Source organism: Candidozyma pseudohaemuli (genome assembly GCF_003013735.1).
Source record: "Candidozyma pseudohaemuli strain B12108 chromosome Unknown scaffold00019, whole genome shotgun sequence".
NCBI lineage: Eukaryota > Fungi > Ascomycota > Pichiomycetes > Serinales > Metschnikowiaceae > Candidozyma > Candidozyma pseudohaemuli.
In genome coordinates this window covers 59038-82375 of record NW_020194453.1, presented here as the reverse complement: position 1 = coordinate 82375, position 23338 = coordinate 59038, and the positions used below count along the sequence as shown (strand labels likewise).

Sequence of the window (23338 nt, the reverse complement as noted above, 5' to 3'; positions counted from 1 at the left end):
GGTAGAGGGGTTCAGCGGAAATATCACGGGTGCGCCAGGTGCCTGTTTAGAGTGATTTCGAGGAAGCATGGTCCGAGGAGCTAATAAAACGTCGCCGTGGTGCTCTGGTGTGAGGCAGGTTCTTGAGCTGGGTCTGCCGACTGGCCGTTGACTCTGAAGAGTCTTTGGAGATGACAATGTCTTCATGGGGGAATAAGCGGTGGGCTTGATGATGGTTGGTGAATGCCCAATTGGGTAATGGCCGAAAGGCTTTTGACTGTCTCAAGATCGGGTGAAGCTTCTAAGCGCTTCATACTGTTCTGTCTTGTCTCTGAGTCATCCAAGTCTGGCCTTTGCAATGAGGTGTTACTAGCCTGCTGTTTGAAATCGTATGCTCTAGGGTTCTGATCCATAGGTAAAGCCTTCATGTTCTATCCTTTAATCCTTCAATATCTCTCACCAGTCGTCTACGCCTTGTCTTCTCTCTCAAAAGAGAAGATGCCAATGAAAGGATCGATCTTATCGGGCCTTCCCTCGGGACACTGACCCGTAAATATAAGCAGAGGCTCCGCGTCTTCCTTGCCCAACTCCACCTGGGGTACCTTTTCCTTGTCGTCTCCAGAAAGCCCTATGATCTTGGTGAAGTCGATCCGTAGCGTGTTTTCCTCGTCCACAACCACAAAAAGCTTGTATCTCTGGTCCTGCAAGTCGGCACTGTCGTTGTAGTGGATCGTTCCTTTGGAAGTGCCTGTAATTAGACCCATGGTGGACCCTATGCCCATGATATTCGTGCCCTTGACCTTCATGTAGACGCCCGAAAGGCCAAAAGGAGAACAGTGGATTTCAAGGTCACACTCGTTAGCGTACTGAAACTCGAGGTCTTTTTCCGACATGGTGCTGTGAGTGTGGGATTAGTTGGAGTAGAAGGTGTAGTTGGTTTTGGATGGGATGCGTACATCAACAGTCTGCAGACAGGGAAACGGAGGAACACGGCGGAATCCGAATTCCACCCGGTGGAGGGGGTTGCGTTCTATCAACTTGATAATTTAAAAGCTGCTGTTGTGGAGCAGCTTTGGCTTTTTGTTTTATGTGATTTCGATGATATGTGGTGCCTCGGAGGGTGGCTGCGAAATGGACCCTGAATGACTCAGAGGAGGAGGAAGAGAAGGCTATTGGGCAATGTATGAAAATAAAAAAAGCAGTAAGTGGAATGAAGTGTAGTAAGTTAAAGGATGGGATTATGTTGATGTTTTTGCTTTTTTGCTAGCTTGCTTGGTGGAGGTTTAGTGTCTCAGGTATCTACCATGAACCTGTACTAGTGAAGATCACGAAAATCATGAAACCCTACTCCCATGAAATTATTCTTGCCTCCTAAAATGCTCCATCTATTGAACCCTTAATCTTGCTTAACCCACGTGCATGACTTGTCAATAGGTGGCAGGTACCTCACCATCACCACCACTACCACCACCACTACTACTACTTTCCTTTTCACATTTTTTTTATTTTTTTTCTATTTTTTACATTTTTTTCTTTTTTTAATAAATATCTTTTGGAAGGCCGTCCCGTCAGGGGCCGTGCACAACATAGGCACTGGTTGGCTTTCTTCCGTTCCGTCTTCTTCTCTGTCTTCTCTTGAAACCGGGAAGATTCTGCCTTCTCCTCTTGGTATTTCTCCGGCGGCTTCTCTGCTGAGGCACTGGCGGCCTCTCGGGGGCAGGAAGCTCCGAAACACAAACCTTGGGTGGAGAAAGCAAAGTAGCAGGTTCCTTGAATGCAACCTGCTCAACCTCTTGTGACAGGGGAGAAGTCAAAGAGGGAGCCTTGGCTCTGTCGGACTCCAGAGGGGAAGTTGATCTGAAGTCGGAGGTCTCGACAACCTCGACACGTGGTGGGAGAGGGTCCAAGATGAAGAAGATCGTAGCATCATCAAGCACGCACGTAGTAGGGGTAGCAGAAGTGTAAAGAACGGCCTTCTTCACCTGGGGAAGATGCTTCCAGTACGACTGGTAGTACTCGAAAAGCTGCAAGAGCTTGGTGAAGTCGGGGCCCCTCTTGGCCACTTGCTGGTTGGAGGTTACTTGAACCTCAGTGACCAATTGAGGAAGGTCCATGACCAACTCGGGGACCTTGAAGATCTTGGTCAAACGAAGAAGCTCTCTCTTTTCTCTGCGAACAGCGAGTTGAAACTTCCTCTGAGCAGCTGGGGGAGCACTTGGAGGCACAAGGTTGAATCTACCGTTGTCAATCTCCAAAATGTCGATGGGGAAGATGGGGGTGTAGCACAAGTCCACTGCTCTGGATACCTGGGGGAGATTGGAGTATCTGGACTTGAACAAGTCACAAAGCTTGAAGAGCTTCATGAAATTGTGGTAGGGCGACAAAAGGCCCACCTGGAGGCTGGCTGGTCTAGCCTGGGTTGGAGTAGCGTTGATGCTGTTTTGAGAGAGGCTGCCTCTGCTCCTTGGAACGCTAATTTCCAACCCGAATTCCTCATCAGACTCAGAATCAGACTCGTTCAAGCCGTTCTGAGTGTCGTAGCAGCGCTTAAGATTGCGAAGAGTCTTCATGTCGCTGTCATTGAGAAGTGGAATCTCACACAAAGCGTGGTCGCCGAAGAAGGCTTGAGGCTCATTCTTCTCGATCACAGGAGTCTCAGTCTTTTGGTGAGAAGCAAGCGCCTCGTCCACCTTGGACTGGAAAAGGGCACTAGCCTCAAGGCTAGCATTGGACTTCGCATACTGGGTAAAGAAGTCGTTGAGTTCCTCGGCACTAAAAGTGAGTTCGAGGTTCTGGGCGGACAAGCCACCGAAGGCGTTAGCTGGAATCGAGATAGTTGTAGACATTGTTGCTTGTGTTTGTGTACGGAGTATATGCTCTGGTATCAAACTGGGGAAGAAGATGTGGTGGATAGAGAACGGGAAGAGACGAGGGAGGGGCTCTATTTATGTTCCGATTCTGGAGGTTTTAGAAAATAATTTGGTGTTGATGACCAGGGGAGGCCTGGTTGGAGTCATGACCATGGTGTTGGAGTTACTAGTTTGGTGCGAGAAGTGGAGGTGGACTTAGCGCAATGGGGTGAAGTCTGGGGTGGCTGGTTTTTCGATAATAAGCAATAACCGGTGTTTTCTGTCCATTTTGACACCCATAAATGCCCATTTCGTGTACTTCAGGCCGAAACTAAATGGGTGCAAAAAACGAGCCTTGAGTATGTACCGTCGCACCTGGGATCAACATGGTAGGTGCAGCGATAAGAGGATGCACCAAGAAAAAATACGGATCAACCTGGGCTCAAAATGGGAATTACAGAGATAAACGAGGTCACGTCGGAGGAGATAAATGATTTATTTTACAATTTTGGGTCATCCGTGGTGGGTATTATGAGACAAGTATGAAGGTGCTCAGTGAATAATACTTGACGATACAGTAGGCACCAAAGAGACAAGAACAATAGGCTGGAAGGAGAAAGAACGTCCTGAACGAATAGCTGGTCTGTAGAGAATGAATGGGAGAGAATCGTAGTGTCTGGTTCATAAAGCCATCGTTGGGTTCCACGAGCAACTATGTTTCAAGCAACCATCTGTTCTTTTCAAAAGAAACGCAGTCTCATCGCTTCTGCCACTTTCAGTGTCACCTTCACAATTAGCCCTTCAACATCGGCCTTTCATTATTCAAATTCCGCCCCTCCGCATCTACCACCCTGCTGGACCCTACTTTGCCGTAGACCACTTTTTCAAATCGCCTTCTTCAAACCACCCTAATTAAACGCAACGGAAAGTTCCCGCCAAAATACCTTTTTCGTCTTCCCAAAAGCCGATGTGCATCCACCATATAGCCTTCCCCGGTACTACCGTCTTATCGCCCATCCACACCTGAGCCTCACTAATCTGATAACGAATAATCACGAGACCTCAGTCCCAATACCACAAACCAGCTATGCCAAAAATTAAACAATTACCTATGAAGGTGTCTCCATCGACTTCACCAATAAATGCTTAAGCGGTTTCGGACTCCAGAAACGGAAGGTCTATGCTGGTAGCGCAAAATCAGCACCTTCTTCGCATACCTCAGGCGACCCATGACGCAATCGGAACAATTATCAAAAGTGCATTTCCAACACCTTTTGCAAGAATACCGAATCCGGCTTCTATGCTCAGCGGATGCGGGCCGGTGTCAAAAACGAAAAACGCCTTGTTCTCTACTGCGAGATTGCCTTGCCAAGCTGCGGCTCTCCATATAAAAAATCACTTCAGCACGTTCCAAGGCGTCATCTCAGGCAACAACATACCAACATTATCATTTGTCAAAAAGCAAAAACAATCTGATTTCGGTCACGGCGATTAGATCGTCGAAGATGCACTTTTGTAGACTATGCAGCCGCCGACTTCACCACAGTATGAACCGCACTGTGGCTCTTTGAAATCGCCTACCCTGCTTATTAGCAGCCACAGAACCAGTGCAGATGGGCATCGAAAACGTCAAATTCCAGTGCCGCCATTGGTCCATCCGTTTAGTTTCTGCATTCCGTGCTGCACCTTCGGCGTCAGCTGCCTCTTTCCCTCCTTCTAACGCATCCAATTGATCCTCTTCTTCATGAGCGGCTACTAACTTCTGCAGTGCCTGCGTCGCCTATACATCTTGCAGCCATGTATTTAAGGCATCGAATATCCCCCATTTTTCACCCAGCATGAGCAAATCTGACAGTGTCATCCTGGAGACGGCTTCCGTCAGGTCGGCCTCCAGCACAGGCAAATCCAACAACGTCGACGTTTCCTTCGTTGATCTCGAGTCGCTAAAGCCGGACTCCGACTCGCTCAAGAACAATGTTTTCGAGAAGGAAGCCAACCTCGATCGAGGCCTCAAACAGCGCCATATCCAGATGTTGTCGTTGGTGGGTGTTTTCGGCACGGGTTTGTTCTTGTCGAGTGGAAAAACGCTAGCCTTGACCGGCAATGTGGGCATGTTGCTTTCCTACTTGTTCATCGGTATACTCGTCGGCTTGAATCAATTGGCCATGATTGAATTATCCTGTTTGATGCCCGTGACAGGCTCCTACATCAGACACGGCGACCACTTTGTGGATTCCGCCTACTCCTTTGCATTGGGCTGGATCGGTGTGTACCAGCATATTCTTCCGAGTGAAATTTCCGCTACGGCCGTGGTGATGGGCTACTGGAGCGATTTGAACCCGGCTGTGTGGATCACCGTTTTCATTGTGGTGATTCTCGCGTGCAACTCGTACAAAATCCGGTTTTACGGTGAAGTCGAGTTCTTCTTTGGTGTGCTCAAGGTGCTTCTTATTGCCGGTCTCATTATTCTTTCCATCGTCTTGGACCTTGGTGGAGTCGCTGGTGTCGACAGAATTGGTTTCCGTAACTGGAAGAAAACGCCGTTTGTGGAATACTACACCGACGGGAACCTCGGCCAGTTCTTGTCCTGGTGGAAAGCTACAGGATCCACCGTCTACGCTTTCGGTGGTATCAACGCCATCTCCTTCTATGCTGGTGAAACCCAAAGCCCCAGACACTCCATCTACACTGCCGGAAAGCGTATTTTCTTCAGAGTGTTTGTGCTTTACATCCTCACGGTGTTTGGTCTCACGCTTATTCTTCCAGCAGACAATCCAGAAATCGCCAACACCACAGGCGACTCCACAGGCTCTCCTTTCGTCATTGCCATCCAAGATGCCGGCATCAAGGGTCTCCCCAGTGTGATCAATGCCGTTGTGTTGACGTCAGCATTCTCTGCAGCCAATATGGGTTTGGTCCAGACCTCCAGAAACCTCTTTGCGTTGGCATCCAAAGGTCAGGCACCTAAATTCTTCCTCAACACGAACAGATTTGGATTGCCATATTGGGGTGTGGCTGTCTCGGCCTCGTTCATGCCCTTGGCCTACATGAGTGTCAGCTCTAGTGCTTCTACGGTTTTTGGCTGGTTCCAGAACTTGACGAGTGCCAACCTTCTTTTGGTGTGGATCGCCATTGGAATCAACCATTTGCACTTGATGAGGGCCTTGAAGGTCCAGGGCTACAGCAGAGCAGACTTGCCATACAGAATGCCCTTGGCCCAGTATGCGGCGCCATTTTCGTTGTTCTTCTTTGTCATTCTTCTTTTGACAGGCGGCTACGAGAACTTCTTGAATGACAACTTCGACATTTCCTCATTCTTCAGTTCCTACTTTGTGATTCCCCTTTTCACATTTTTGTTCTTCTTCTGGAAGATCCTCAAAAAGACCAAGTACAAGAAGCCCGAGGAGGTGGACTTGAAGGTCTTGTTCAAGGATATCGAGGAGAACCCAGAAGAGATTCCTCCACCCAACCGCGGCTGGAGAATTATCAAGTACCTTTGGGAGTAATACGCGAGTCATTTATACATTTAAGAGTAATTATGCATTGATGCTGTTATGTAGCTTTCACCTCTGCCATCAACTGAACGATCCTCTGATACTCCTGGGGAGCAAGTCCCAAAACTTCAATATTGTTGCTCACAAAATTGACAATATCAACAAGCGGCAACCCCTCTTGCAGCTTTATCCAGCTCTCTGCGTTGATCTTAAAGTTCTTTTCAAAAGCCTTGGCTTCCGTCGTGATCTCCACCAACGACTTGTCTGTCTTATCTAGACCAACCTTCTTCGCCACAAGCAAGTTCGTGCTGAAATTGGTGGGGATGCTCAAGGTGGGGATGACATCGGGGTACTCGATGGGAATGGAAAGGAAAATGTCAGCATGGTTATTCTGGAAGTTCCAAAGCCATGGCACCTTCTTACCAGCTACAGGTACAACAACCTTATAGCGGATCTCCTTGGCAGATTTGTGGAACAACTTGACGTGGTGGGCAAGCTTCGTGCACATTTCGTCAATGTACTTGTTTCTAAGTCTGTTTGTTTCACTGCTGATGTGTGGTGCTGAAGGTTCTGGAGGAGGTGTAGGAGGAACCACAACAGGAGTAGTTTCTCTGGTTGCTTGAGCTGGTGATGCGTTTTCTGTGGGCTTGAAGCTGACAAACTTCATGGTCTGTCTCTTTTCCTGCTTCAAGAAATCCTCCAAGTACTTGTTGAGCGTTTGAACCTGCGATAATAGGCCTTTTCCATCGACCAAAGTGATGTCAGATTCGATCTTCTTTTTCAGTCTTGCCACAGTTGCAATCTCCTTAAATCCTCTCTCGATGTTGATGCTGAACCCTCTGGGGATATCGCTATTGAGAACGATGATCGAGGGGAGCTCTTTGGTATCCTTGGGGTAGTTTGGAGGTATGGTCAAGTTGAACTTCAACGTATCCAACTCAAAGGGGAAGTCGGGGTCAGCAGGGGGTATCATGAAACTGAGGTACAACGGTTGCAGGGCATCTCTCTTTATTAGACGGAGAACATGGTTTATGACGATCTCTGCCTTGGCCTTTTTGGGAACGTTTTCTTGGTTTTCTAACTGTAGCAGAACAATCTTCTCCACCGCAAGACCGTTTATCGTGATTGGAATGTACTTTTTGACGAGCTTCACGATCTCCAAGAATCGGAAGTCTTGTTCGGGTGTATCTGGGGTCGATGCCTTCTTCAGCTTGCCTCTTCGACTCTGTTTCTCCTCGCCTTCTTTGGGAGACTTTCTCGGACGGCGCCTATGCATTTTTCTTTGTTTGCTGGAGCCTTCAGCCAGCGACAGACCCTCCATTTATGCGATTAGTGATTCAAGCTGAATCAGGATTATCACTCATACTGAGCAACGGTGGTGATGTTGTCACGTGACTCCAACTTTAGGTGGCCAATAATCGGCAGATACAGAGGTGAAGTGATGCTCTGCTGGACGTTTATGGGTTTCATATGGGCTAATTACTACTTCTAGTTGAATTCAGACCCACTGGTTGGGATTAGAGGTATCTAGGGTATGGATGATAGGTGGTGTACGGGTGTAGCATAAAATGGCTGCAAACGGGCCTTCTAGTCAAGCAAAAAAGTTTTATTGTGGGGGGATTGTTGATTCTTGGTTTTCCTCTCCTCAAAGGTCTCCTTGTTCTGTGCCCTTCTCTTCACTGCCTTGATGACCCATTGAAATGCTACCAAATGGAAGGTCACACTACATTAGGCCAATCTGGTAAGTCAAACGGGTGTCACGCTTCATTCAATTCCTTCATCCTTCCATAAAACCTCATTTTCTGGTCACTCGGCTGCTATTCCTCCCAAATTCAGCGCTCCCACGTCTTCTGCTTACATAAGCGCTGACCAAGCTCCTCCATCCACCACATCCCTCGATCAGCTAATTGCAACTTAGAAAGTACAGTGTTCTAATTCCAAAAAATAAAGCTTTCTGGTCACTCCCAGTTCATTGAACTTGCCTCAAGCGTGCTTTGTGACCCTGGCCTGAGGTCATTCATTGTGCTCCACCTACTCCAAAAGTGGCTGCGAAAACGGTAACTCCAACTTCAACAGGCCAACTTTGCAACATAAATTGAGGCCCTTTTCGCCAGAAAATGAATTCCCCATCACCACATTCACAAAGCACTTCCCCTCAGACATGTCCGTTCTTACCGCCATGACTCCAGCTTCTACCAAGTATATGCCTTTCAAGGCACCTTCCCAGATGCCCAAAGCCCAGGCCACCTCGGCCATTGCTACCCCAAACGCTACAGGATCCAAGTGGACCCCACTAAACCCCGACCCTTTTGCGCCGCCCAAGAAGAGCGTGTTCAAAAAGGCCGTTTCTCTGGTGAATAGCGCAATGCCAGTTGTGCTAGACAAGCTCCACGCAGCTTCGAGAAACGCTCTTTTTGTCACCAGGGCCTTTTTCGGCGACTTCCCCGATTTCGTCCCCGAGGTGCTTGAAAACGAACGCTACGCTTCTTCCTCCTCGAGCTCCTTCCGTTCCAGGTTCCTGGACAAACTCCCCAACGAAATCGAGTTCACCCACTCGTTTACCGCTTTCAAGGAGGACACAAACCGCAAGGGCGTGAATTTGTACAATTCGCTGCAATTGGCCGTTCCCCGTCTTTTCAAGCGCCGTCCAGCTCAGCGTATCGCCCGGTTTCTCAATACTCTTGAAAACCAAACCGTGACCCACGAGGCCACCAAGCTTACCTTCAAGCCCACGGTCAGATTGACCACCTACCTCACCGAGGACCCAGCCAATTTTGTTCCTCGCGTGTGCTCCCCAGATGCCTCTGGTTCTGCAGTCAGAAAGCCCAAGACTTTCCCTATTCAGACACAGCAGCCATGGCACAAGGTGAACTTCGAATTTTACGAAAAACTCGCCGCCAAGACCTTCGATGCCATTGAAGGCGATACCCTGTCCTCTGCGGAAGAGTTGGCCCACAGACTAAAGACCCTTTACCGTGTGCTCCAGTCCCAGATGGTGCACCAGGTCAGAGCCAACTTTGTGTCTGGAGGACAGAAGATGCTGTCTTTCAACAGCCGTATTTCCAGGATTTCGGGCCACCTTCGTGCCCTTTTCATGGAATTGGACCTCATCAACGAGGACTACAAGGAGGGTGTTTGCAGCCACCTGATCCAGTCCAGACTCGGTGAAGTATTGGAAAAGCTTCGCCGGGCCAAGTCCGAGGTTATCTTTTTCAAAAAAGACCTCGATGCCGCTTTTCGTGAGGCCCCGCTGGTCCAGATGCTCACGGAAGCGAGAGAATGTGTGAGAATCAGCACCATGGTGACTCTTCGTCACTTTGACCTCACCGAAAACGTCAAGGACAGTGACGGCATTTTCTTTGCTGACTGCGGGCAGCACGCCTACAGAAGAACGCTCGCTGACGTTGAGCGGATTTTGCCCGTTGTCACTGACGTTTTGCTGACGGACCATTTGCATGTAACCATGAGGGCCACCTCCAGGGTGTTTCTGGTTGTGGACTCGTTGATCTACGATGCCGAGCGGTTGCAGACTTTCCTCTAGGGATTTGATGGCCGCCTTATCAATTAAAAGTATAAAAATATAAAAAAATAAAATTATGTTGTAGTGAAGATGGTATGTTGGTTCGTGGTATTGGGTTGAGAATCGCGAATGGAAGCAGATATGATGATACGCCAAAAAGCGCAAAATAAATTAGGGATTTCGAAGGGTGGAATAGGGAGGTTTCAGGATTGTTTAGTTGGAGGATGGGGAGTTTCGGACCTGGTGATGGTTCAAGATTGGACAAAGTAGGGAGTATTACGTTGGTTTCTTTGGCTGCAAAATCGAACTGCGAGATGCTTTGGTTCAGTGCTGGTCTACAAATCAGTCGAACCGATTAGAACTTCGGTTTTGGGCAATGTGAAAAAAGAAGCATAACCTCTTTTAGTTGTGGAATATCTGTAGGCAAAAACAGAAAAACTAGCGCAGCCAGGTTTCGATCCTGGGACATCAGGGTTATGAGCCCTGCGCGCTTCCACTGCGCCACTGCGCTTGACAGTAAAGAGACAATAGCCTGGGTTTAATAAGTGCCATAGAAGGAACGCTATATACAGGTCGATAAAAATGGCCAAAATCGAAGCAAACTTAATTTTCTATATATTTTTGAATTTTTGGTCTTTAGTGTATTTCTGAGTGATAGAGGATGGCGAAAATCACCCCAAATAGAGGTGCATTCGACGAAGTGAACCGTTGCTGAGTTGAACCAGATGAACCACAGGTATCTCACTACAAGAAAGCTGCTCTGAGCCTAATGAAGTGCCAAAATAAAGACCAACTACAAACCTCATAAACTTCAAACTTTATTAAATTGTTTTGGGTATACGAATCACAATGGTAGCGAAGGAAGAAGCGAATAGATTAGCGACATCTACGAGTCGATGTCTGGAGCAGAGTAGTTCTTGGTGGCATAGTCCCACAAGAAGGTGACCTGGTCAGGCACATCCTCAGCCTGACACTGGGAGGCATAGTCCTTGCCCTCGAGTCTGGTGTTCACGTAGTCCTCGTAGTCAGAAAGCTTACAAGAAAAGCCTGGACCGTCCTGGCAGTGCTTGACTGGAATGACAGCGTCGTTGACCAAGAACCTAATGTAAATGTCATCGCCACACTTCAACTTTTCAGTGTACAATCTGGCGCCCATGGGCACAATCAGGGTGTGGGCGTAAGGAATAGGGAAAGGAATGTGGTCATATGGCAAAGGCTCATCTGGAGCCAAAAGGCCAAGCGCAGAGTGGAAGTTCTCCATGTTGGTGTCGTGAGTAAAAGACAAGACGAACTTCTGTGGAGGGTTCTCCTCCTTCAAGTAGGCCAAAGTGGCGTTCAAGTATGGAGCACCGATGGTCTCGGTGAGCTTGTTGCCTGGACCGTTGTTGTAGTAGTAGGAGATGTCCAGACGGTAGGAGCTCTTGACAAGCTCGTCGTTGGTGAACAAGTTGCAGAAAGGCGAGTAGCCCCTGACGTTGATTTCGTAGGCACACCAGTCCACAAAGGTGTTCAAGTCGCCCTTGGACAACTTGAAGTTGTTGCCCTTGGTGATTCTCTCAATGGCAGCATTCCAGAAATCGGTGTTGAAGTTTCTGTAGCTGTGGTCGACGTCCTTTCTCCAGTCCTTGCAGGCGACATTTGGCGTCAAGGAGTTGGCACCGAACTTGCGTTCTTCAGCAATGACTGCAAACTTGGCGGTTTCGTCACCGTAGTCGTCACCAAAAAGACCTCTGGCGAAGTATCTGGCCGTGGCATGGCATCTGCCGGAATTGGACGTGAAAACGGTCAATGGCTCCAGAGACTTGTCGAAAAGATCGCTGTATCTGGCTCTGAAGTCGGCTCCATGGTTGTAGGCATCAGAGGTACCAGCATAGAGACCCTGGGAGTTCTGAGGCGAGGTCTCCTTCTCGTAGTAGTCCTTGTTGGTGACAAAGTACTCGTAGTCGTTGAGGAAAGCCAATTCACCAACAAACGTTTCACTGTGGTTCTTGATTCTTCCGTACAACTCCTCAAACAGCTGACCCTTGCCCTTCGATGGGAATCTCTCACCGTGTCTGGACAACAAGTGGACCTGTTCGACGGTACACTGGTCAGGAATAGAAGTGGAAATACCGTAGCCTGGGTGCTGAATGTATGGACCAGCACCACCCAAGTACTTGATCAAGTTGTACTGTTCAGTAGAGGCCTGGTTGGGAGTAGCGACATCCTGGAACACCAGCTGGGTGGTGAGGAGCAAGCCGTTGTTGATCAAAGGAGAGATTGCAACCATTTTCTGGCGATCAAAAACAAGAAAGTGCCGTCCATTTATATCTTATCTTGAAGCGCACGTGTGGCATGGTGCGTGATAAGGTACCCATGTGGTTGTCGGAAAAACAAGCAGATGTACCTACAGGACGGCTATTGTAAACAAGCACGGCACGTAGCCGAGGAGGCTTAAAAAGGTGTTGATCTGGGGATTTCCATGAGGCCAAGACAACTTCTATAGTTATCACTTATCAGAGTGCGTTGACAGCATGTACGAATGTGTCAAACAGATAAGACAGATTGAAGGTTGATCTGGCGAAGATGTTTCGGCGCCTGGTGCCTAATTAAACTATTGTTGATCACAATAGCCGAAATGCACAACACCGGATACTTTAGACTTTACGGCCATGTGGTGCATTGTATTGATGCAGTTGTATTAGTGCAGCATCAACACTGAGGTGCAGATGGACCCTGGAGGCTCAATTGAGGTTGTAGAATTCAGGGTGTTATACCAATCCTTTGCTTGTGATTTTTGCTTATCTTTTTGATCGTCCTTTTGATAGTTCTATTTTCGCCGTGGCTTGACGAGGCTCAGGTTTTGTGACGTACACGGTCAAGACCGGCCTCGCTTAAACCTAACAGAATCGAGCATTATCTACAAAGCCTGGATCACGCAAATCTCTGCACAGACCCGGGAAATCAATTTCCGAGCTTTTCGGGGATTTGATTGGAGGAGTCTATGTGGGAACCGTGTCGTGTGACCGTCATGGGCCTTTGGTGTTGATGTTTGGTGTGGGGTGGGAATGTCAAACCTGTTAGGTCAGTCATACAAATTGGCGAATTGGATAGAGTGCTTAGGTTACAGTGGAGAACCGTGTGGGGTGGTCTATGGAGAGGGTAATTCGATTGCCATGTTGATCTCGGGTTTGGCTGGTCGACAAGTGCATCTAGGATGGTCTCCACTAGGCTTGGTAGTACCGTGAATCAGTAGAAAAGCCATGTTACATGGAGATAAAGGGGTATACCAGATTGTAATTGTAACAGACTGTACATTCTAATCTTCTTTCTGGTCATTTTCTCTATCTACTGCCTGAAGTGTATTGGTATTCGCAGCCGGATAGGTTTACTATGGACCCCCAACTACCTGGTTTGAAACATCCAAAAACCCAGTGTTCTCAATGAAAGCTTCATGAGGTCTATTCGAGAGTAGAGTAGTAGCTGTCCAAAAGACATGACTTCAGAAGACCACTATGACCACTTCAACATGACTCTACTCTATGTCCCTCTGTTTGCTCACCATACTACAACCGACTTACCAATTAGACCGCATAACTGGACTGAAAAAACTAGGGAAAAACTTCAATCGATTCAAATTTGTTACACTTTCCCCAAATCACCTCTATTCCATAAACTTGGTCACCCGTCGCCTCTATTCACTGCACCACCTACTTCTTGTACCTCCTCTAATGGCTGCGAAAAAGGGCACTTTGAGAAACTCAGGCACAAATCCACACCCAGTTGGGAAATTGCAACTGAATCCAGAATATATTTTTCAGAAAGCCCACACAGCCTGCTATTGGAGTTTCCCTACCATGGACCCCGTGGCGGAGCCGTCAACGTTCAATGGAGTATTTGTACCATGGGAAACAGCCTCCAGTCAATTGCACCATCACCACCTAATCCAACATCCATAATGCCAGTTATCAATTCAAAAGAAAGCAAAAGACTGACCACCAATATGTTCATTCTTGGCCTCACTCAGCCAAGCGATTGCGTACTTCCAAGAAAGTACAGACACTTCAGTCAGCAGCAGCTTGATCTTTTCCGTGAACAGCCCAGTCTGGTTATTCCAGAGCAGCAGCCTCCTCATGTGGATAACGACCTGATTCCAGGTTTGAGCCTGGCGTTTTCTAGAAATTGTGCAAATGGTGATACCCATGGTCAAGTACGTCTTGTGTCAGATCGTCTGATTTCCAGCGAATTGTCCAGAAGCGACTACGACTCCTCAGATGATTCGTTTCACTCCTGTTCTTCAGAAACTCCTACCGAGCCACAAGAGCCACCACAGAGAGATGACGACGAGGAGCCACCTCGCAAGATCAGAAAGAAGCTCAACTACAGGGTCGCCATGAGCCTCTACAACATCAAGAGATTCCACGAAGAAGCCAAGAAGAAGTACTTGGCTTTTTTGGAAAGCAAGAGGGAGGAGGGTGTCAATGCGTCCGAGGATGTAAAGCCATCCGAGGAAGAAAATCAGCCTGAGGAGGAGCAGTGTGAAGAAACAGAAGAGGAGGAAGCCTCTGACGATCTCTCCTTAGGCCGCTTTCCTTCCAACAAGGCTTCTGAATATTTCGATAAGAGCTCTCCAGTTCAGCCTGTTGAGCTCCCTGATGACCTCTTTGAAGACGACTTGTTTGAGGGCAACTCCAATGGAGAAGTCAACGAGGACATTGAGGATTCTTCCGAGGACAGTTCCGAGGACAGCTCAGAGGAGGATTCAGAAACCGAAGAAGACCTTCCAGAACACATTGCAGCTATTCGTAGACACCAGCAGACATACGTGCACTCGAACTACGACCTTACTCGGTTGGACATCCTCGCAAAGAATGTCCAGAAACCAGAGGTGTTCAGAAGACTGCCTACGAAAACCCGTTTTTCGGATGACGAGTCAGACGAGGAAGTTGTCTTTTCTATTGACTTCGAAGAGGAAGCTCCAAGCGACGTTGTTTCTTGTCCAGGCAACTACTCCATCATTTCGCAGCCATTACTCAAAGCACGCCAGAAGATGTATGGGGTCAAGAAGCCCATTGTCTTTGAGGACCTCGAGCTCAAAATGCCACATTCACATGTGGAGCTTGAAATCGAGCGTCTTTTCATCGCCACCGATTTCGAACACGGATGCCACACAGACGAGGACTACTACATTGAGATCGACAGCTTGATCACCCGTTACTGTGCTCTCTACCGTGTGGCTGGACTGAGTATCAACGAGACTGTTGCTCGCTATTTTGTCCAAATCAACAACATCTACCATGGTATTCGGGTGGATATTGAAGAAAGCACCAAGCTTGTCAATGGTCTCATCAATGTGCTCGAGTGCAAGTATGCCGAGGACGAAAAATTCGTTGTCGATATCAAGCAGCTCGAAACCCTCGTGACCAAGTACCAGGAGCTCGAGCAAAAAGTCAAGACCCTTCGCCAAGTCGGAATCGTGGAGCGTTTTGTGGATAGACACAGCTTCTCACTCAATATCCAGCATCGACTCGAGCAGCTTTTCCAGGAGTTTTGCCGGGTCCACATGGAGCAGCTCGAAATCGAAGATGAGGAAGAAGCCTCTTTTCTTCTCCACAAGCATGTGTACGACGAGGCGTGCTTGTTGCAGGATAGCATGAAGGAGGAGGACTTTTTGGCTGCCTTCGAGGAGTACCGTCTTGAGTTGGAGCGGGCTTCGAGGTACTTTGGTGATCTTCTTCTTCTCTTTTTGGAGGCCTACGAATGGAAGAGTCAGCAGGTCAGGGAGCTGTCGCAGTAGCTAGCTTTTAACATGGTATATATTTTGAAGGTGTAGTTGGTAGGGGTAGGGTTGGAGTTGGAAATACGGTTTGATGTTGGGGAGCTAGGGGCGTTCATGGCGATGTAGAAAATGGTGGAGTTGATCGAAGAAGGATATGTGACGTACGCCGAATTAGAGTATAGAAAGCGGTAAGTCCACCTTTGGTAGGTTCAAGAAGTCGTGACATTGATCGACATGCCGTAACAAAAGGGAAGTAATTGCAATTTGCAGAGGAAGCTGTTCAATATCAATTGATAATTTGATCATTGTGGCATTTGTTCACTGTCGTATTTGGAGTTCATTCCATTGAATATTACCATATGTCATGGACAATGTATGTCATGTCACAAGGCCACTAGAACACCAAACGAGGCTATCCCAAGAATGAGAGGTTATTCATGTAGATAAAGTGGCTACAAGACAAAAGTTTATCAATTGAATTCAATACTGAGCTGCTTTCACCATTGATAACTTGACGACCGGTTGTTCCTCACCCACATAGCATCACCACCCACCCCCATCAAAACCACCAATCCCAGCCCACTACATAACGAATTTTTTATCGATTAATAAGCACAACCCTTTTCAAGCCCAAAACCGCCTCAATCCTTTTTATTCCCCAAATTCCCCAACTCACCACCCACCACCCCCACCACTATAAATACAGCCTGGTGCGACCATCTCCAAAACCACCACCACCTCTTCTTCTTCTTATGGCCAAACTCAAACTCATCACCGCCAAGATGGTCGCCGACTCCTTCGCCGCCGCCCCGGAATGTGCCTTCATTTTCAACATCCTCGCCCAACTGTGGAACAGCCTCTACTTCCTCTTTCAATTGGCTGCAAATCAGCAAAACAACTTGATGTACCTCTGGATCTTGTCCCACGCCGCCTGTGTCTCTGGATTTCTTCTTTCTTTCACTTACCCTGGCGCTTACGACGCTGCCGTCGCTGGCTGTTTGGCTACATACGCTTTGGCAGTGCACCGTCAGTTGAAGTTCATTTTGAGGGACGACAGAAACGTCAAAAACAGAGCACCCATTTCGGACTTGCTCCGGGGAGAAAACACCGTTCTTTTTGCCACGGCGCTCTTGATGGCAAACTCATCAGCTTCTTCAGTGAAACTTGTTCCTTTCGCCACTTACGCCTCCATGAACTTGGTGTCGTTTCTTCTTGATCTGTTCCCCAATACAGCCTTCACCAAAACGTCCATGCCCTTCTTGCGCTACGTCGAAACGTCCTTGTTGAACTACATGTGTTACTGGGATTACGCCGTGATGGCGGTGTATGCGTTGGAATGGTACCAGCACGGAACGGGCTGCTGGTTGTGGTTCTATATGGTCACCTGGCTTGTCAAGTTGGAGATTTCCGAACTCAGCAGGAAATCCTTGCACGGTCTTGCAGATTTGCTTGTTTCCGGGGCAAACGCTCTGAAACTCGATTTTCTTGTCTCCACGGCCACGGAAACTCAGGCAGCCTTGTCGGTGTTGGTTCCTACCAAGGAGAACCTGCCGGGATACATTCCATCCCTGGCTCTCTCGAGGGACCGAGCCGACTCCATGATGTTTGACACCTTCTCGATCATCAACGACGTCGATAGGTAGTCGCATGGCCCTCCTGACCCCTAGTCCCCAATTGTTAGTTTGTTTTCATCATTGTAGATCAGTTCTTGAGCTCGTCTCTCATGGCGATAAGAGACTCCCAGCCTTCAGAACCCTCCCACATGTTTTTGCCCTTGGACATGAGCGAACGAACGGCGGTTCTGGCCTTGTATTTCCAGTCCTTGCAAACAACATCTCCAGCACCGTGCTTGCCTGGCATTCCACCGAGAGACTCGTAAGCAGAAACCAAATCGGAACAGGCCTCCACGGCGTCTGTCCAGACCTTCCCGTCGGTCTCGAGCTCTGGTCTCTGAGAAGTTGCTCTGAAACCCTTTTCATGGCACTCAAGAGCAGCCCATGGTCTCTTTCTCCAGAGCTCCACTTTGCTGACGATTCTCCAGCACCTGGCCAGGTGGTTGATGACGCCAGGCAAGATGTTGCACACGAGGTCGATGCACGATTTCTGGAAATGGGTCATTCTGGTGTCCTCGTCAGGATAAGGCTCCTCCATGAGAATTTGCACAAGCGTTTCAATGACAGGCAAGTCCACGACGGTCTCACCGCCAGACTCCTTTCTGATTTTGATGAGCTCCCTGGTGGCATGGAGAACGTCGTTCCACTCTCCCAATTTAGCAGCCACCGTGAGGTAGTTTTCGTAGATTCTCCAGGACCTGTTTGCACCTTCGCCTTGTTGCAAAGCTTTTTTCAAAGCACTGAAAGCCTGCTTGGTCTTGTCGAGTCTCAAAAGGGCACTGGCCAAGTTGGACCAGGCATGCGAGTTGGTGTCGTCAAGAGAAACACATCTGGTGAATGCTTCAGCGGCCAACTCGAACAGATTGGTTTCAAGACCCATGCAGCCGTAGAAGAACCAGTTTTCGTAGGAAAGAGGGCTCACAGAGAGACACTGGTGCATGCTTTCAATGGCATTGGTGTAGTCCTTCTTTGCGTAGTAATGACGGGAAAGCGATGCCTTGGCCTTGGGGTATCTGCCTACTTCCCAGGCTTTCTCCCAGTACGAAGGGTCCTGCTTGATGTCACCGAGAATACTAATGGCTCTGGCATCTTCAGGGTGGGCATTTACACGATCCACCAAAAGCTGTTCAGCAAGGTTTTCCTCTTCAACGGCAGCATAGCAAAGCGCCGCCTCCACAACCATCCCGAGTCTCTCGTAAATAGCAATAGCCAGCTTCAACACACCCAACGACATGTACTTTTCGGCGAGTTTGGCATCTAGACTCCACTGAGCCATCAACGGCATCTGGTGGACGAATCTGAGTCTGGAAGCCACGGAGGTCTGGTTGTCTTCAGCCTGAGGCAACACACGAGATTTGATTTTGATGCCGATTTCCTCGACCAACGAGGTCATTTGAAGAATACCTCTCTCGACAGTTCTGGCCTTGCCGGTTTCAAGCACCGATCTTTCCCAGAGGGCCCTACCGAAAACGAGCCAGTTGATATTTGCAGATGAGGAGTAGACGATTCTGTTGACCACAGCGGAGAGTTCTTCGTCGACCAAGGTGTTACCCAGTGGGGAGGTTTGTCTCAAGGTGGTGAGTCTGAGCAAAAGCTGGACGTTGTCTAGATCACTCAATGGCGGCTGGTTATTTGGATCGAGCTCCTTGAGCAGTTCAGGCACCTCAGAGGAAAGTGCCACTGGGAACAAACGGTCATCTTCAGAATCCTCAGAACCACCTTCGAAATCGATCTTGATCTTCTTGGACGCCTGTTCGTCCTTCATGTCCACATCAGCCAAACTCTCGTATTCTGGCTTTTCCAAGAGCAAATCGGAATTGAGCTCAAACGCCTCTGGAGCCTCGTTCCTCAGTTCTCCGTAGACCAGGTTTTCAGCAGACTTTGCCAAAAGAATCAACAGAGCAGTGTGGAATGTCTGAAACTTCGTTCTTTTCGCCTTGGCACCGGTCAATGCAAATTGCAACTGAGACACCTCGGCCGCCTTCTTCAACATAGGTTCAGCCAAGTGCTCTGTCTGAGCATGGATGCCATTTCTGGCATTTTCTAGTAGGAAAATCAACTGCACGAATTTTTGAAGTTCAACGTCAGCGGCGCCGCTGGGCACTAGCCAATTGACAATGGGCTGTTGAAGGAGAATTGAGCTGATCGACGCTAGCGTGTCTGAAGGCTCAGACAACACAGAAAGGTGAACTTGTAAAGCACGAGCTCTCCACCATGCAAGAGAAGCCGTCATGGGCGAATTGCCTAGGCTTTTCACGGCAGCGGCGGTATTTTCGGAAACTTTCTCCAAATCCAAGGCATTGCCCTCGGCAAGACTCTCCACGTTCATGAGTTTCTCGAAAATCACCAATGCTAGAAGAAGAAGCACAGGCTCGTTCATGAGGTCATACGCCAGTTTACCTTCGATGCTGAGCAAACGGACGCTTTCCTTCTGGAGCAAGGTTTCGTCAACTTCATTGAAAATCACCTCTTTTGCGGTAAAGCCAATTTCAGGTCCCGTGAAGTTCGCCTGGATGTATGTTTGAAGAAGACCTATAGCGAGAAGCTGGAGGTTCAACGCCGACTCAGGGTCCTTTTGTGTGGAGATTATGTAATCAACATAGGCGAATAAAGCAGACTTGAGATCGCCAGATTCGTTGATTTCAACCTTTTTCAGTTGGCTTATCTGTTGGAGTTGTTCATGGACCCATGCTGCAGATCTGCCTCCCACGATTTCTTTTATGACACGTGACACAGACAGTAGATTAGAATCACCGGTTTCTGGCAATTTCTCTTCTGGAACTAATAATAAAAGCCCCAGTAGGAGCACATTCAACTCGTCCATGGCTACTGGTAGTTCTACTATAGGTCGCGATGATCTGCGAAAAACACCATACTCAGAGCACTGCATACCGTGGGTATGCCTTTTCTATTAGATTCTAGTACATCAGTACCGCTGCAACGATATCAGTCGCCAAAGAATGACCGCCGCTTGTGTTCGCTGTGCGTGCTATCGCTGCGGCGATGTTCACTCAGCTTACGAGACTTCCGAAGCGAGTTGCGGATCGACAACCTGCTCATCTCCAGCTGCTGGTTCTCGTCGTCAGAAGCAAAGTCAATCACCTCTTCTCTAACGGCGAAAGGCTGGCCGGGGTTCTGCGACAAGCTCTTCTTCATCTTAGGCTTTCTCTTCTCCTCTTTGTTGTCCAAGTCCACGAGGACCTCCTCGACCTGCTTGCGTGCTGGGTGGGGCGGAAGTGGTGGGGCATCCTCTGAACTTTCACCCGACGAAAGACCAACTTCAAGTTCAATGAGGTCACGATCAAGTTCAATCGAGGGACCTCTGCTGCCCGTTTGTGGCTGTGGTGGTTGCTGCGGTTGCTTCTGCTGTGGTATTGGTTGTGCTGGCGGAGGCAAGGGATCATTCAATGACAATTGACCGATGTTCATATCCTCCATTGTGGGAGCCACCGCTGCTGGCATGGGGCTTCTTCCTTGCTTCAATGATTCGCCCCAAGGGTTAGCGCCCTTGCGGCCATCTTGTAATGGCACAGTACCCATACTGTAAGAATGCGAGTGATTAGGCTTCTGGGCCAACGTGGCTGACAGGTCCATGGAAAGTGATCCTTGCAAATGCGAAGGCCGCTGCAAACCATTGGAAATATTGTCGTATTGAGCTCTTGGCTCTGGCGCTGGCGCTGGCGCTTGTGTTGCAGGTTCGGCACCCTTAGCGTTGCCCTTCTGAACATTAAGCTCGCTCTTCACTTGTGCAGCTGGCTGCTCGTAGAAGTAGTCCTTCGAGCCTTCATCCGTCTTTGGCGGAGGAATTGGCTCTTTGGATGATGTAGATGGAACGGAAGTGCCAGCAGTATCGCTTGGTCCGGTTTTAGAAGCAAAGATATCATCCACTAGCTTTTCGGCATCCTTGTCAATCGCTTGTGATGGCTTCTCCCAAGCATGTGTGGATTCAAACTCGGTAGGTCTCTTCAAGTCAGGGTCTTGCAGATGCTTACGACTGCCTGGTGCACTAGGGCCCAGCCCAGTTTTCACGCTAAAGTCCAGAGACTTTCTGTGCGTTGAAGCAGACGCTGAATTCACAACATCATCGTTGAGAGCATCCAAGGATGGGTACCGCTCCTCGGCATTGGCCAACTTGGATATCTCTTCCAAGTCTTGCTCCAAATCGGCAGATCCATCGGCATCCCCGTCAGCATCCCCCTCTGATTGCTGATCAACAGGGTAAGGAGTTTCCTTCAGGATTGGGAATGGATTATTGGACGAGTTGTATTGGTGGTTTAATTGGGCAAGGTTTGCCTGAGAGTCGTTCTTGATTGAAGATACCTGGTGCAACTTGCTCTTTTGTGAAGCAGGAGACGAAGCGGCAACAAGTGGAGAGCCCTGAGGAAGAACATGACCCTGCTTGGGGATCTGTGATGCAAGGTAGGGCAGTTGGGTTGCAGCATCGTGGGTAACTGGGACTGCGGACGCCTGAGCGTGTTGCTGAGATGCAAGGGATGCGGATGATCCATGTGCTTTGATGCTAGGGCTAGGAATATTCAGCACACTTGGCAGCAAGTTGTCGATGGATGGTTGCTGAGACAGGGAGCGCTGGGACGAGGATCTCTTGGGCTTTTGCAGCTCCTGTTGAGCCTTGATCTTGCGCATTTCGTACTCTTGCTGTTTCTGCTGCTGTTCGAAATAGAGCTGTTGCTGTTTGCGGAGCTCCTCCTGTTTCTGCTGTTGCATCTCGTGCAAGGCTTGGAAGTTGTAAGGTCCCGCGTGGTAAAAGTCTTCCACGTCATACTCCTCAAGCTTCTGCCCCGTCATCTGGCAAAGGAGCATTAAGATCTGCACCACATTAGGTCTGTAGAGCGGATTCTCTTGGAGCATGATGATGATAAGGTTCTTCAAGTCGCCCGAGAATTCCGGCTGGGGCAAGAACTGAAATGATGCATGGAGGATGGCAATGTCACCCTGGGCCTCGAAGGGCGTCGTGTAGTAACAAAGCTTGTAAAGAAAACAACCCAAAGCCCAAATGTCCGATTTCTCGTCAATTGGCTGGGCACGGTACAAGTCGACCATTTCGGGCGCCCGGTACTGCGGAGTTGTTTGGTAAAGGATGTCGTGGCTCAATAGCTGGAACTCACGCTGGTCTTTTGGAGGCCGGATCGGAACCGACACGGAGCCAAAGTCACAAAGCTTGAAAACGTTCTTGGCGTCTATCAAGACGTTCTCAATCTTGACGTCCCTATGTATGAGTTTGATCTTGTGCATCTCGTAAAGTCCCAAGGTGATATCCACCATGATCTTGAGGATCTCCTTCTCGGTCAACTTTGTACGGATGCGGGCGTTCATATACTCCAACAACGACTTGTTAGGACACAACTCCATCAACACAAGCACCTGGTATTGCCCGTCAGCCAATCTCTCGGCATTGGAATCGTAGTAGCGCACAATGTGTTTGGCCAGGCTCAACGTCTTCATGACATCCACCTCCTTACGTAACGCATTGAGTCCGCTCTTATCCGGAATTATGACCTGCTTGAGGCAGCCCACCTCCGTGCCGTCGTGAGGAGGATCCATGGTGACTTCGTAGATCTTGGAGAACCCGCCCTCAGATAAGAAACGCACCACGTTGACCTTGTGGCTTCCCACATTGAGGGAGGTGCCTTCGGCGATGTTGGACATTGCTGGAAAGGGAAGGCACTGGCGACAATGTCTGGCTAGGAATTGTGGCTTCGGTGCCTAGATAAGATTGAATAGCAGGCGATATCATGTATCGCACTGGGCTGTGATTCTGGCGCGCGCACGACCAGGGTGTTGGGTAGACGAGACGGAAACGAGACTCGAATGCAAGGAAAGAAAGCGGATAATGTGGGGTTTATAGTTTAGGGAGCGTGAATTGATATCTTTTTGGTTTTGTGATATCGGCAGCGGTTGACTTCGTGCGTTTGTCCCAATCAAGCTATGCGCATCCGTTTGCAGCCAATCTGGGAGCAGGTGCCTATTGTTTCCTCGTACTTCTGAAAATGGCTTTCCACCGATTTCTGCCAGATCCTTTTTCCAGACACTTGTCAAGGATCGGGTTTTAAGCGGGTTGCAGCGGACTTGTCACGCGCCTGCTACGCCTCGGTTTCCTGCGGGTT

At 48.8% G+C, this 23338-nt stretch overlaps 10 protein-coding genes and 1 non-coding gene across 11 annotated transcripts; 4 read left to right on the top strand and 7 right to left on the bottom strand.

Moving 5' to 3' along the window:
- Positions 1–446: 446 nt before the first annotated feature.
- Positions 447–872, bottom strand: C7M61_004905 (uncharacterized protein; the record flags this gene model as incomplete). The annotated part of the gene is made up of 1 exon (XM_024860218.1): positions 447–872. One exon carries the CDS (start codon positions 870–872, stop codon positions 447–449), a length of 426 nt encoding a protein of 141 aa, XP_024711598.1.
- A 675-nt stretch (positions 873–1547) lies between these two features.
- Positions 1548–2825, bottom strand: C7M61_004904 (uncharacterized protein; the record flags this gene model as incomplete). Its single annotated transcript, XM_024860217.1, has 1 exon — positions 1548–2825. One exon carries the CDS (start codon positions 2823–2825, stop codon positions 1548–1550), a length of 1278 nt encoding a protein of 425 aa, XP_024711597.1.
- A 1841-nt stretch (positions 2826–4666) lies between these two features.
- On the top strand, positions 4667–6334 carry C7M61_004903 (uncharacterized protein; the record flags this gene model as incomplete). The annotated part of the gene is made up of 1 exon (XM_024860216.1): positions 4667–6334. The coding sequence occupies one exon, from the start codon at positions 4667–4669 to the stop codon at positions 6332–6334; it is 1668 nt and encodes a 555-aa protein (XP_024711596.1).
- A 46-nt stretch (positions 6335–6380) lies between these two features.
- Positions 6381–7643, bottom strand: C7M61_004902 (uncharacterized protein; the record flags this gene model as incomplete). The annotated part of the gene is made up of 1 exon (XM_024860215.1): positions 6381–7643. One exon carries the CDS (start codon positions 7641–7643, stop codon positions 6381–6383), a length of 1263 nt encoding a protein of 420 aa, XP_024711595.1.
- An 840-nt stretch (positions 7644–8483) lies between these two features.
- Positions 8484–9863, top strand: C7M61_004901 (uncharacterized protein; the record flags this gene model as incomplete). Its single annotated transcript, XM_024860214.1, has 1 exon — positions 8484–9863. One exon carries the CDS (start codon positions 8484–8486, stop codon positions 9861–9863), a length of 1380 nt encoding a protein of 459 aa, XP_024711594.1.
- A 418-nt stretch (positions 9864–10281) lies between these two features.
- C7M61_004900 lies at positions 10282–10353 on the bottom strand. Its single transcript has one exon. It is a non-coding gene; the product is annotated as a tRNA-Met (tRNA).
- Positions 10354–10728: 375 nt separating this feature from the next.
- On the bottom strand, positions 10729–12111 carry C7M61_004899 (histidine phosphatase family protein; the record flags this gene model as incomplete). The annotated part of the gene is made up of 1 exon (XM_024860213.1): positions 10729–12111. One exon carries the CDS (start codon positions 12109–12111, stop codon positions 10729–10731), a length of 1383 nt encoding a protein of 460 aa, XP_024711593.1.
- Positions 12112–13779: 1668 nt separating this feature from the next.
- C7M61_004898 (uncharacterized protein) lies at positions 13780–15618 on the top strand (the record flags this gene model as incomplete). Its single annotated transcript, XM_024860212.1, has 1 exon — positions 13780–15618. The coding sequence occupies one exon, from the start codon at positions 13780–13782 to the stop codon at positions 15616–15618; it is 1839 nt and encodes a 612-aa protein (XP_024711592.1).
- A 734-nt stretch (positions 15619–16352) lies between these two features.
- Positions 16353–17243, top strand: C7M61_004897 (uncharacterized protein; the record flags this gene model as incomplete). The annotated part of the gene is made up of 1 exon (XM_024860211.1): positions 16353–17243. The coding sequence occupies one exon, from the start codon at positions 16353–16355 to the stop codon at positions 17241–17243; it is 891 nt and encodes a 296-aa protein (XP_024711591.1).
- Positions 17244–17301: 58 nt separating this feature from the next.
- C7M61_004896 (tetratricopeptide repeat-containing protein) lies at positions 17302–20037 on the bottom strand (the record flags this gene model as incomplete). The annotated part of the gene is made up of 1 exon (XM_024860210.1): positions 17302–20037. One exon carries the CDS (start codon positions 20035–20037, stop codon positions 17302–17304), a length of 2736 nt encoding a protein of 911 aa, XP_024711590.1.
- A 122-nt stretch (positions 20038–20159) lies between these two features.
- Positions 20160–22880, bottom strand: AKL1 (serine/threonine protein kinase; the record flags this gene model as incomplete). The annotated part of the gene is made up of 1 exon (XM_024860209.1): positions 20160–22880. The coding sequence occupies one exon, from the start codon at positions 22878–22880 to the stop codon at positions 20160–20162; it is 2721 nt and encodes a 906-aa protein (XP_024711589.1).
- Between the last annotated feature and the right edge of the window lie 458 nt (positions 22881–23338).